Below are 12,734 nucleotides of genomic sequence, written 5' to 3'. Positions count from 1 at the left end.
GACTAGAAGTGCCATGAGTTGTCCACCTTCTCACTTTTAGAGAGCATGTAGGCAGGAACGTTGGCGCATCCATCACCATCTTTAGCACAAGGCTGTTGAAAAGCATGATGTCTGCATCCAAGGACGCCCACCTATACCTCAGCATCCTGAATGGACCAGTGTGGAAATGTGTAACTAAACAGTTGCCTGTTGATTATGTTTCTCATTGCTATGACAAAACACCTGACCAAACCAAGTGATGCAAGAACAGGGTGATTCTGGCTCACAGTTTGGGAGAACACAGTCCATCGTAACAGAAAGGTGTGCTGGAAGGAGCTTCAGGTGGCTAGCTAGTCACATTGTGTTGGAGGATGTTTTGTGCACTGTGTATTCAAATGCTGATTTCTGTAGCCAGAGATCTGGCTGCAGACTGGACATTGGCACTGGCATTTCTATGAAGCATCTCCTGTCTCAATGCTGTGTAAACATTGTTCTCCATCACTCTTTGATTGGTTAATAAATAAGAGCTGCCCAGTCAGTACCTGGGCAGGAAAGGATAAGGTGAGACTTCCAATCCCACTGAGGGGGTCCCAGCTAGAGAGCAGAGAGGAAGGTGACCATGAGGGAGTCACCATGATAACATGATGGAGCAGGAAGAGTCTCTCCTGAACCTCTGCCTGTGGCTGGTTCATCCCCTACTTCCTCCTCTAGCTCCTCCTTCCATGGCTGGCAGGAAGTCCAGCTGTTTTATCTCCCCTGGCAAGTAGTCTCTATTGAAGAGGGAGGGCCCAGCCCACTGTGGGAGGTACCGCCTCTGGGTGGGTGGTTCTGGGGACTACAAGAAAGCAGGTTGAGCAAGCCAAGAGGAGCAAACCAGTAAGCAGGTTCCCCCATGGCCTCTGTATCAGCTCCTGCCTCAAGTTCTTGCTCTGATTCCCCTCAGTGATGGTAGGTGACCTAAGAGTTCTAAGCTGAGATCAATCCTCTCCTCCCTAAGTTGCTTTTGGTCACATTTTTAAAAAAATCACAGCAATAGGAACCCTAAGATATCACCTATGCTCTATTTTTTAGCATTTTATAATTTTAGCTCTAACTTTTAGATCTTTCATCCATGTTGAGGGAATTTTTTAGTACAATATGAGGTTGGGTCCAACTTCAACCATCATGTGGCAGTCCAGTTGGATACAAAGGGCGCTTCCATGGTGGATGATGTGTGGACAGAAACCTGTATGAAGAGTATGGTAAAGCCGTGTTGATGTCTGGCAGGGAGAAAGCACAGCAACTGGAGACCAGGTGAGGACAAATGTCAAAATAACAACATTAATACAGCAATAATAATAATAATACCAAGAAATAAGAAAGGGTGTTCATGCTGAAAATTGGTGTGTGAACCTTCAGAAGAAAAACTACTTTGAGTATGAGGAGAATAAAACTAAAACAAACCACTAAGTCACAAGCAGATTTGGAAGCAGGACATAAATGCAAAACAAGACCTGATTTAAAAAAAAAAAAATCTAGCAGGATAGGGCACTAGCTCAGTGGTAGAGTGAGTGCCTGCCTAGGGTGTACAAGGCCTTGGGTTCCATCTCAGAACTGCAGGGGGAAAATGAAATGGGCCACAGCATTTTTTCAGAGAACAAATAGACACGCTGAGCTGAGGGAAACAAAGGAACACTAAACACAGCTTCTCCCTTTTCAGGTTGAATTGCTGTCCGCTGTGTCAGGTCACCACATGGAGGTCCTCTCACTCAGAATAGGAACTATTCATGTGACACCTTCTACAGAACACCCGACTAACCCATAATCCTCAACTGTGTTACAAAGGAGTTCCTCTGTTCACAAAACATCACACAGAGGGAGAAAAGGACAATGCACAGCATGAAATCAATGCATAGGTAAAATAAGAAAAGAAAGAAAGAATGTTCAGGCCAAACCAAGAAGCAGAGGGGCAGAAGGAAGCAGCCCAACATTTAGAAAGTGACAGAGACAAACCTGTCGCAGCCAGCCTGAGATGTGCTTTAGCGGATTAACGATTTGGGAAATGTAATGATTTAGGAAATGTATTTCTGTAATTCACTACATTAACAGATTAAAGGCAAAAACATGATTATCTAAATGGATGCAGGAAAGGCATTTGGTAATATCTACTGTTCATTCATGCTTTAAACGGTTAGCCATCTGGGGCTCTTCTTTAGCTTGACAAAACTATCTACTAAAAGCCCTCGGAAAGTACCACGCCCAGCGTGGAGTCAAAACCACCCAGATGTTCAAGTGGCATGTTTTAGCGTGTATATTGAATGTTTGTCTGTTGGTGAGCAGTGTTCCATTCCTTCTGGCGAGTGTTGGCAGGAATCTTACAGCGTCTGGTGGCTCTCAGACCTTTGCAGAGTCTTCTGATGACGAAATCCTCCCTCCTTGGGATAGCGGAAGTTGGCTCCTGGGGCGCTGTGATAAAGCCTTTTGCTGGCTTTCTTCCTTTCAGGCGCCAGTCTTATCTTAAAGTCCCTGCGGTGGACTTCTTTAAGAAGCTCTTTGTGTTCATTGTTACTTAGAGGAGATAATTTGTATCTAATTGAGGTTGAATTGTCAGTCTTCAGAACATTTACATTGGACAAAGACAGGCACACAATTTTATGAAAAGAGCTAAAAATTTCCAACTCAAATAATGAATACATTTTATTTCTACCTTTCTGCTTTCCCTGAAAATCTGGGCTGCCAGTGGCAGTAATAGCTAATATGGCAGTTTATTTGCTTAATATTGAAGTAGTGTCAGCAGTGAAAAATTGTGTTTGTTATGTATCTTTTGTAGGCTACAAAAAGCATAATTTCTATTAAAAAATGAAAGAAGACAGTCCTCTCGCTATCTGAAACTAAGCAGCCAGCGCCTTACATTGTTAACGCACACTCACTTTGTCCTTTTTAGTAGTAAGACCATTGTAATTATGAAACGAGCACAAAAGCCTGAGAGCTGGTGGCAACTGAAAAGCTCACCCTCAAGCCTTTAAAGGCACCAATCTTCCACTCGGGCACGGTAGGGGGTGGATGTCGCAGTGCCTTCTGGGAAATGTAGTCTGCAATTGGGGCGGGAGGGGGAGGAGAAGGTGGCTCGCGCGCACGCGCAGTTGAGCTTAGTGGTACCAGTTCTGGGCGTTGGGATTTTTGGGGCTTATTGGGTTTATTGGGCAGAGCTGGCGCGGCTGTGAGGCCTCTGGTAGGGCTGGGAGCACTCAGAGGCCTCGGCAGGAGGTGCGGGCCCTTGGGCCCTGACTCCAGATCGCTCCGGTCCCGCAGCCGGAGCAACAGTCAAAGAAGCCTCCACCGGCTTCAGGTTAGCGAGTCTGGGCGGCCTTGAGCGGAGCACCTGCAGCCTTTCCATTCCCGGAGCTGATACCTTGTTTATTCATTTGTCAGTCTTCTGTGTTGGACAGGGTCCTAAAGTGAATCCCACAGTCCGTATTCTTTTTTGGTGAAGTTCTGTTCCTTTGCTCTCAGGTTTTACTGTTGGAAAGGAGCACAAGGGTGCTGGGCATGTAGCCCAAGACTTGTTACTATGCGCTCTACATGAGCTGTACCTCCAGCCCCTTTTCTCTAAAGTTTAAGTTCAGTTCTGGCTAGTGATGCTGTTTCTTTTGTGTGTGTGTGTGTGTGTGTGTGTGTGTGTGTGTGTGTGTGTGTGTGTGTGTTCATTCTTGTTAATTTAAGCAACTTTTGCAATTCTTTTGACCAGAAGCAAACACCCACGAGGAAAGGTGGACTAATTTCTAGCTGGTGGATTCTGAAAAGGGCATGCATTCTGCAGTGGTTTATTTCACTTGCAATGTCCAAGTGCAGATGTGTGGAATATTTATGCCTTTTCACTTGCCTCCACAAGCTGCACACAGTTGTGACTTTCACCTTGCTAATGAACTTGATAGCTTTAACTGTTTGGTTCAGTTTATCGTTATTCATAATCTCTAGTGAAAAGGTCACAGGCCCAATATCATCGTGTGCATGTTGCCTACTTCTGGCTTTGCTGGCCATGCCCAAGTTCACTCTGGCTTGGGGAGGCTGGGCTGCTTAGATGCCCAGCTACTGGTTTCTAACCTGGCCTGGCCCAGTGAGGGCTGGAGAGCAGCCAGGAAGAGTAAGCCTCACAGCTTCTTGCTCTGCCTCAGGTGTCTTCTCAGGAGGAGCGACAGAGAGAGGAAAATGGCCAAGAGGTTGCTGCCAGTCCTTGTTCAGGTGAGTAAAGGCCATTTCTTTTTTGAGCTGCCTTCAGGCTGTAGAAGGGGGCAATTTTATTTATTTATTTATTTATTTTTAGAAGGGGCAATTTTCTTTCATCCTTTCTTGAGCTTTTTAAGCATCAGAGCCCAAGAAAGAACAGAAACTGCTGAAAGGTGAAGCCCTAACTCCTGTAGGAAAAGTACTTCCTTTGCCTCAGACCAACTTCCAAGTAGTGTCTCCATTGATCAATTAGTAGGCAATAACTTGGAGTTTTAACTGCCTTCTGTCACCACCCCCAACCCCTCCATCCCCAACCCATTTATCTAGCAGAGGCCGTTGTAGAGTCTCCTGGTTCTTGCACTCTTTTGGAGAAGATTTCAACAAGACACACAAAGTGCTTCAGCAAACAGGATTTGATTAGAGTAGGAATTTACTTGCAGAGGCAGAATAGGCTGTCCAAGAGATGGAATCAGCACATAGGCTATCAGCCACAGCTTTTAATATCGCTTTCCACTTAGCCCTTTTGATTAGTGGAAAGATCCTCAGCCCCGCCTCCCCGGTGTATGTTGACCTACTTGAGGTCTTGTGGCCTGGTTGTAAGGCTCTCATTCTCACATCTCTTATCATGGTCACCAGCTCTGATAGCCTGTTGCCATAAAGCTAAGATTAAACAATAGAGCTTTGTCCCCTACCCCCCCCCATCCCCATCCCCTACCTGCACGCTCATATCTAACTCCCTTCTAATCCCTAGAAGTGATTCAGGGCTACATCCAAAGGTTATAGAGCATAAATGCCGAAGCAGAGACCAGGAACTCATAGGTTTGAGTTTTGTTTATTTAGACTCGTCCCCATGCAAAATTCCTGATAATGAAAACCATCCTCCTTTGGTACTTGTTTGTTTGTTTTATTTCTTTGAGACAGGGTTTCCCTGTGTAGCCTTGGCTGTCCTAGACTTGCTTTTTAGACCAGGCTGGCCTTGAACTCACAGAGATCTGCCTGCCTCTGCCTCCCGAGTGCTGGAAGTAAAGGCGAGTGCCACCACGCCCAGCCCTCCTTTGGTACTTGATTAACCAAGCTTGTTTCACTTTGTAAGGAGCCCATGGAGGTTTTGTCCCCTTAGTCTAAAGGCTGTTATTATATTAGCATCTGTCATGACTCTCTCAAAGAAAGACATGGGTACCAGTTCGTTGATGACGTAGCAGCTGTTAAGAAGATTCACATACTCCCTGGAGAGATGGCTCAGTTAGTAATTTATTTCCTACACAAGTCTGAGGACCTAAGTTTGAAGCAGTGCGTAGAACCAAAGTAAAAAAAAAAAAAAAAGCCAGGAGTGATGGTAACATTGTCACTCCAGCCCTTGAGAGGTAGAGGCAGGTGGATCCCTGTGGCTCACTTGCCAGCTGACCTAGTGAGTCAGGAAAGTCTAGGCCAGGGAGAGACCTGTCTCAAAAACAAGATGGGTAGCACACTGAGGAGTTTGATATCTGAGGTTGACTTCTAAAGTCAATGTACTTGGGTGCATATGCAGACAGACAGACAGACAGACACACACACACACACACACACACACACACACACACACGGAGAGGTAGAGGGAGATAGAGATTCACATACATCTGCTGAGGATGGTGCTCCTAGGTAGAGCACCTGCCACTAGGGTTGATTTTCAGCACTGCAAAGGAACAGAGGTGGGGGCTGTCTCTTCCTTCAGTTCCAGTGAGGAGAGTCAAAACACTTCTATTTATGTATGTACTGAATAACACAGACATATGGGGAAAGAGTGAGAGATATTTTACAGAAATCTTTTGCTCTTCCAGAGCAGGAAAGATGCCAGGCTTTGTGGCCAGCTTGGGCTTTTGGCGATGTGCCTTTGACATGGTAAAGAGAAAGCAAGGTCCTGGCACTTCACTGTACAAATGCCTCGGGTGTTGTACGTGGACGTCCAGCCTATGATTTGTAGAGTGTTAGAAACATGGAGCTGGGAGTGGTGGCACATGCCTTCAATCCCAGAGGCAAAGGCAGGCAGATCTCTGAGTTTGAAGCCAGCCTGGTCTACAGAGTGAGTTCCAGGACAGCCAAGGCTGTTATACAGAGAGACCCTGTCTCAAAATATAACAAAACCAAAAACAAACAAACAAACAAAAAACCAAACCAAAAACATGGAAACCACTACACCGTCTCCCTTTCCATGACTAGTACATTTCTTATTTTCAAGTTCTATGTTCTAATTTCCTATTTTTGTTTTGTGATTTCAAGTGTTCTCTTTTAGGGTTGTGTTGGCTTGTCTTGTGTCAACTTGACACAGAAACTAGAGTTATCTGAAAGGAGGGAACCCCAATTGAGAAAATGCCTCCATAAGATCCAGCTTTAAGGCATTTTTAAAAATTAGTAATTGGCCGGGCAGTGGTGGCGCACGCCTTTAATCCCAGCCCTTGGGAGGCAGAGGCAGGTGGATCGCTGTGAGTTTGAGGCCAGCCTGGTCTACAAAGCTAGTCCAGGACAGTCAAGGCTACACAGAGAAACCCTATCTCGAAAAATGAAAAACAAACAAACAAAAATAAATAAATAAAATTAGTAATTGATGGGGGAGGTCCCAGCCCATTATGAGTATGTCCATCCCTGGTCTGATGGTCCTGGGTTTTATAAGAAATCAGGCTGAGCAAGCAAGTAGGCAGCACTCCTCCATAGCCTCTGTATCGGGTCCTGTCTCCAGGTTCCTGCCTGTTTGAGCCCCTGTCCTGACTTCTTTCAGTGATGAACAGTGTTGTGGAAAGGGAGGCCAAATAAACCCTTTCCTCCCCAAGTTGCCTTTTGGGCACAGTGTTTTATCTCAGCAATACAAGCCCTAAGACAAGGGTGCTGTGTTTGGGCTTTCTGAGGGCAAGTGTCTCACTTACTATATACATGAATGCATGCTGGGTAATGAGGCTCTTGTCCAGAAGTGCCTGCTTGGATTGGAACACCCAAAACCCTCATAGGTTTGCTTCTCAGTCTTACTATCTATGGGCATGGTCTGGGGTGAGCAGAAATGGGTTTGCTGTTTCAGGAGCCCGTGACGTTCAGGGATGTGGCCGTGTCCTTCAGCCAGGACGAGTGGTTGCACCTGGACTCTGCACAGAGAAGCCTGTACCACGAGGTGATGCTGGAGAACTACAGCAACCTGGCCTCGCTGGGTGAGGAGACTCCCTGGGGTGAGGGCTCCGCGTGGACACACGTGACCCCCACCCCTGCCTGGGAGGACGTGTGCAGGGTCTGGCTAGGTTTGGCTTATGGATGGGCTCAGTCATGGCTATTCTGAGAAGTCTAGAAGCATGGCTGAGTTGACAAAGGGTATCTTTTGTTGTGTTTTTCGTGTCTCCCTAACCCCAGCTCTGTTGCTATGGGTCCCCTAAGCTGTCCCACCAGGAGGAGCGCCAAGCCAGAGCCCCGACTTACATCCCGAGGCTGCCTCTGGACAGCCTGTAGGAGCCCAGTTTTCGGCTTCCTTCTAAGCAAAGCTTCTCCCCCTGTGCGCTGGACCCGTACCTCGGGTTCTACTTGGGCTGGACCTCAGTGTCAGTATGGTCACTCATGTCTTCTTATTCATGAACAGGGATTCCATTTTCCAAGCCAAAGGTCATCTCTCATTTAGAGCAAGCAGAAAACTTCCAGACGGTGGAAAGTGGAATGCTTCAAAGTGTCTACTTAGGTAAGTAGCAGAGAGATCGGGCCTTTGAACTTGGCATTTCCTACCTGCCTGGGCACAATAGGGGGATTATGCTCAGAAGACACTGGCCAGGGACCTCCTTTGATGTGCCAGCACATGGGGGTTGCTGAGAAGGTCACGTCTCCTCTTTGTTTCTGATCACCGGGTCCATCAGGTTGCTCTTTGTCAAACGCCTCTTGTCAGTTGAGAGCATGTGCTACGGGGTAACCTGTATTAAATGTTTAGCATCCTTGATTCTTCTATCCTTCCCTTTCCTTTTACTGCACTAATAACTTGTTTCATTTTAGTGATTTGAGCACAGCTTTCATGACCCTACTGTATCCCCTATTCCACCTTTCACTTAAATGCATTAGTAATAAGCTAGAGTACCCAAAATGTGTTGGCGTTGCATTATGGAAATGAATCAGAGCACTTCCCCTCGGAGTAGTTTTACCAAGAACAAGCCCAGATTTGAGTTCTCTCCGTTCTCCCGTGTTTTCCAGCTCTGCTGTCTGTAATTTGTCTATTGTATGAGTTTAAATCTGTGCCTGCCTGAATGCTGTCTTAAGAATTTGTCTGTCCCTGTGCTTGTATGTGTCCCTAACAAAGGGCTTTTGCTCTGTATGTATTGAATAACACAGGCATATGGGGAAAGAGTGAGGGGTATTTTACAGAAATCTTTAACAGAGCTTTACAAGGGATGAAATGTTACTAACTCCAGCTGACCCAGATAACAAACAAGTGCTATCAAGCTGCTTTTTATGTTTTATTTTGTTTTGTGTGTGTGTGTGTGTGTGTGTGTGTGTGTGTGTGTGTGTCTGAGTTCTTTTTTTCTCTCCTTTAGACATAGGTTTTGCAGTAGAATTCTGGCATTAAGATTTCTTTCTTTTGAATCAGTTAATTGATTTCTTAGTATCCTGGCCCTTATTTAAATTTTCTTTTTTTTTTTTTAAAGATTTATTTATTTTATTTATACAAGTACGCTGTCTTCATGCACACCAGAAGAGGGCACCATATCACATTACAGATGGCTGTGAGCCACTATGTGGTTTCTGGGAGTTGAACTCAGGACCTCTGGGAGAGCAGCCAGTGCTCTTAACAGCCAGCCCCTTATCTTTTTTTTTTTTTTTTTAAACACTAATGTATTTATTTTGTGCAGGGGGGCGGGTGGGGGCTGAGCCACAGAGTGAGTGTGGAGCTCAGAGGACAGCAGCTTGTGGCCTCAGTGCTTCCCTTCTGCTGCTCTAGTCTTAGGGTTGAACTGAAGCTGTTGGGCTTGGCAGCATTTGCCCACCCAGCCATCTTGGGCCCTAGATTTTATCTTTAACGTCGTCTTCTTATCAGCCAGTTTAGATAGCAGCATAGTTACCCCCTTTACACACTGCCTTCACTTTGTTTCTTACACACTTTTCATAAGGCCCTAGTTACATCTTTGGCAGTTTGGTTCCTTGGCTATTGAATGGAAAGCTGGCCCTTGCCTGGCTGTTGCCAGGAACTGGCCTGTGCATGGTCTATTGAGGGAATGCTCAGTACAGCAGTAACTCCAACAAGGGCCAGAGTGCCACTGCTGCAACTAATACCATTTCACAGAGCTCTTGTGGGGTAGAGGCTCCTCCTCTTCCCTTTCTTCTTCCCTGTCTCTTCTTCCTCCCTGCCCTTTTCTTTTGGGATTAAGTGCTGGCAGCTGACCTGGGCGGTGCAACTGAATAGCAGCAACACAAGCTGTGCTCAGAAACACCTGATAACACAGGCTTTGCTGCTAAATCAAGACCGGCCCCCTCCTACCGGGAGAGCTGCCATCTGATGTCCTCAGCCTCGCCCCCCACCCCACGTTTCTTAAGACCCTTCCCCTCAGGCATGTCTACCCTCCTACTACTTCTCCTTTTTCCTGTTCCTAAACCTTTGCTAAGATCCTGAGTTCGGATTTGTTACCCGTGCTTATGTAGTTGGACATCAGTTTCCTTTATTCCCAGTGTAAGAGTTGCTTACATTTTGTTTATCTTAGGATGCAAGAGCTTGTTCGAACCCATAGTTTCCAAAGAAGAAAATAAAGAAGTCTTGAAAAAACAGAGAGTTGAGGATTTTTTTGACTCCATATTGGGAAAAATGTATGCAAACGTGGAACAGTTAGAGCGAGGGAAAAGGAACAGACTTTTCAGTGAGATGCTGCTTTCCATTAGAAGAGACTATATACGAGAGATGGGATGCGGGAGAAATCCTGGGATACAGTCTCCATTTCCTAGAAGACCTGGAGTTGTCTCCAGAGGAAGAAAGCCCCGCTCCCAGCACTACTCAATCCTACTTAAACAGCTGAGAGTCAACACAATGCACAAATTTTATAAGTGTAACATCTGTGCGAAAGTCTTTCTCCACAGTTCTTCCCTGAGCAAACATCAGAGGATTCATACTGGAGAGAAGCTCTACAAATGCCAGGAATGTCGGAAGGCTTTCAGCCAGAGCTCGTCGCTAACCCAGCACCTGAGAGTGCACACTGGAGAAAAACCGTACACATGTAGTGACTGTGGGAAGGCTTTCAGCTTCACCACCTCTCTCATCGGGCATCAGAGGATGCACACTGGGGAGAGACCCTATGAATGCAAGGAATGTGGCAAAACCTTCAAAGGCAGCTCATCCCTTAATAATCACCAACGGATCCACACTGGAGAAAAGCCTTACAGGTGTAGTGAGTGTGGGAGAGCCTTTACTCAGTGCTCGTCTCTTATTCAGCACCATAGAATCCACACTGGGGAGAAGCCATATGAGTGCAGCCAGTGTGGGAAGGCCTTCACGTCAATATCGCGGCTAAGCAGACACCACCGTATCCATACCGGAGAGAAGCCCTTTCTCTGTAACGTGTGTGGCAAAGTGTTCAGCTACCACTCGGCCTTGACTATCCATCAGAGAATTCACACCGGAGAGAAGCCGTATGCATGCAAGGAATGTGGGAAAGCCTTCAGCCAAAGCTCAGCCCTTATCCAACATCAGAGAATCCACACCGGAGAAAAGCCATACAAGTGTGATGAATGTGGAAAGGCTTTTTCCTGGCTCTCACGGCTTAACATCCACCACAGAATCCACACGGGAGAGAAACCTTATCATTGTAAGGAATGTGGGAAAGCTTTCAGTTCCCACTCAGCAGTCAATACTCACCGAAAAATCCATACTGGTGAGAAACCTTATAAATGCAATGACTGTGAAAAAGCCTTCAACCAAAGCTCAGCCCTTATTCAGCACCAGAGAATTCACACAGGAGAGAAGCCGTTTCACTGTAAAGTATGTGGGAAAGCCTTCAGACAGAGTTCCTCGCTTATGACACATATGAGAACTCATACAGGAGAAAAGCCTTATAAATGCAAAGCTTGTGGGAAAGCTTTCAGTCAAAGCTCGTCTCTTGCCAACCACCAGAAGACTCATTATTGAGAAAAACCAGTTAAGTCAAATGCATGTGGCAAACCTGCTTTGAGACATTCATTCCATACTGACTGTAACAGAATTCCTCTGGGGGAGAAAGGGATGAGTGGTAGGTAGTTGGGGGTGAGCATCCAGTCAGACTTCAGCAAAGAGCAGGCATTTGTGATGCAGTGTAAATCGGCAAGTGTTTGGAAAACATACAGAATGTTGTCCACATGGAACTTTGGCTGACAACAAAATTGACAATAAGATTGAAGGCTTAATATTTTTTTTCTAGTACTGCAGACTTAACAGCCACCAGCTTTTGTACCACTACTGGGAACCTGTTGATTTAAGTAAAAGTGCAGCCATAAAATCACCTTCAGATGAGTCCAGGATCTATGTTGGACATTGCCTTTAAGTGTTAATGCAGAACATCTGGATTAGAAAGAATAAGAAATCTCCATAGGTAATGTGTAGCTACCTCACGCTCACTAAAGTTTGTTTTTGAATAGTCTGGAAACGAGTTCTTGTTTATCGTTAAAACTTTTGGTTCATTTTTCCTTTCTCTAAGTCGCTGGCCTGAGAAGAAAATCCCCCTGTGAGCTATGCAGGTGTGCCGCCCTTTGCGCTGTCTTCCCATTTACCACCTCGGATTCAGACCTGAAGGCACTTTAAGTCACAAGATGCATGGTGTCTTTACTTGTTTTTCTCAGAACGTAATTACCTTTGCTGTATGAAATTGTGAAGTAAAGGTTCTTCAGACAAATGCTTTTGAAATTTAATTTATACACACACACACACACACTCACACAAACACACACAGAGAGAGAGAGAGAGAGAGAGAGTTAGAAATGAGAAATTACGTCACAGTTTAGTAGCCACAGAGAGCACAACTCTTGGTCCCAAGCTATGCCTGCTTCCTTGTGTTCCCCAAAGCAACTGTGCACTGCTTCTTAAGCTTCTTAAGCCTGTAAGTTTCCTGAGTCTTGTGAGCCTCCTTTTTCCTCTTTGCATTCAAAGTTCGAAGCATGTAACACTACCCCTCCCCTCACTGTGCCTCTTCTGCACCGCTCCCTGTGTCTTGGAAAGATACGGATTTCTGATTATTTTTTTCCATCTGGCTGAGCATTGGATCACTATGCCAGAGCAGCAGTCCTTATTCTCAGTACCATGACCAGTTGTGACAGCACGGTGCAGGGGTGTTTCCCAGGCCAGGAGGTATGACAATCCCATGGTGCAGAGAATGTACTGCTCTTGCAGAAGACCGCAGCTCTATTCCCAGCACCCATGTTGGGTGGTTCATAACTTCCTGTAACTTCAGATCCAGGGGATCCAAGGCTTCTGGCTCCTATGGGCATCTATACTCACATGTGCACACACTTACACACACTTACAAATTTTTTTTCTCACACAACCAATGTTAACAGCAGTGGTAATCTATGCCCATAACCACAAATTTTTGAAAGCATAT

The 12,734-nt window shown here is 45.7% G+C and overlaps 1 protein-coding gene across 1 annotated transcript; it reads left to right on the top strand.

Annotated features, from left to right (window-relative positions):
* The first annotated feature begins 3,653 nt into the window (after positions 1–3,653).
* Znf879 (zinc finger protein 879) lies at positions 3,654–11,548 on the top strand. The gene is given in 4 exon segments (XM_051168272.1): positions 3,654–4,200; positions 7,232–7,358; positions 7,778–7,873; positions 9,876–11,548. Coding segments are annotated over 4 exon segments (1,977 nt in total). The 5' UTR covers positions 3,654–3,969; the 3' UTR covers positions 11,399–11,548.
* Positions 11,549–12,734: the final 1,186 nt, after the last annotated feature.

The sequence above is a fragment of the Acomys russatus genome, chromosome 25 (genome assembly GCF_903995435.1).
Source record: "Acomys russatus chromosome 25, mAcoRus1.1, whole genome shotgun sequence".
Lineage (NCBI taxonomy): Eukaryota > Metazoa > Chordata > Mammalia > Rodentia > Muridae > Acomys > Acomys russatus.
Note: the sequence above shows the minus strand (reverse complement) of the source record. Positions and strands in the feature narration are given on the sequence as shown.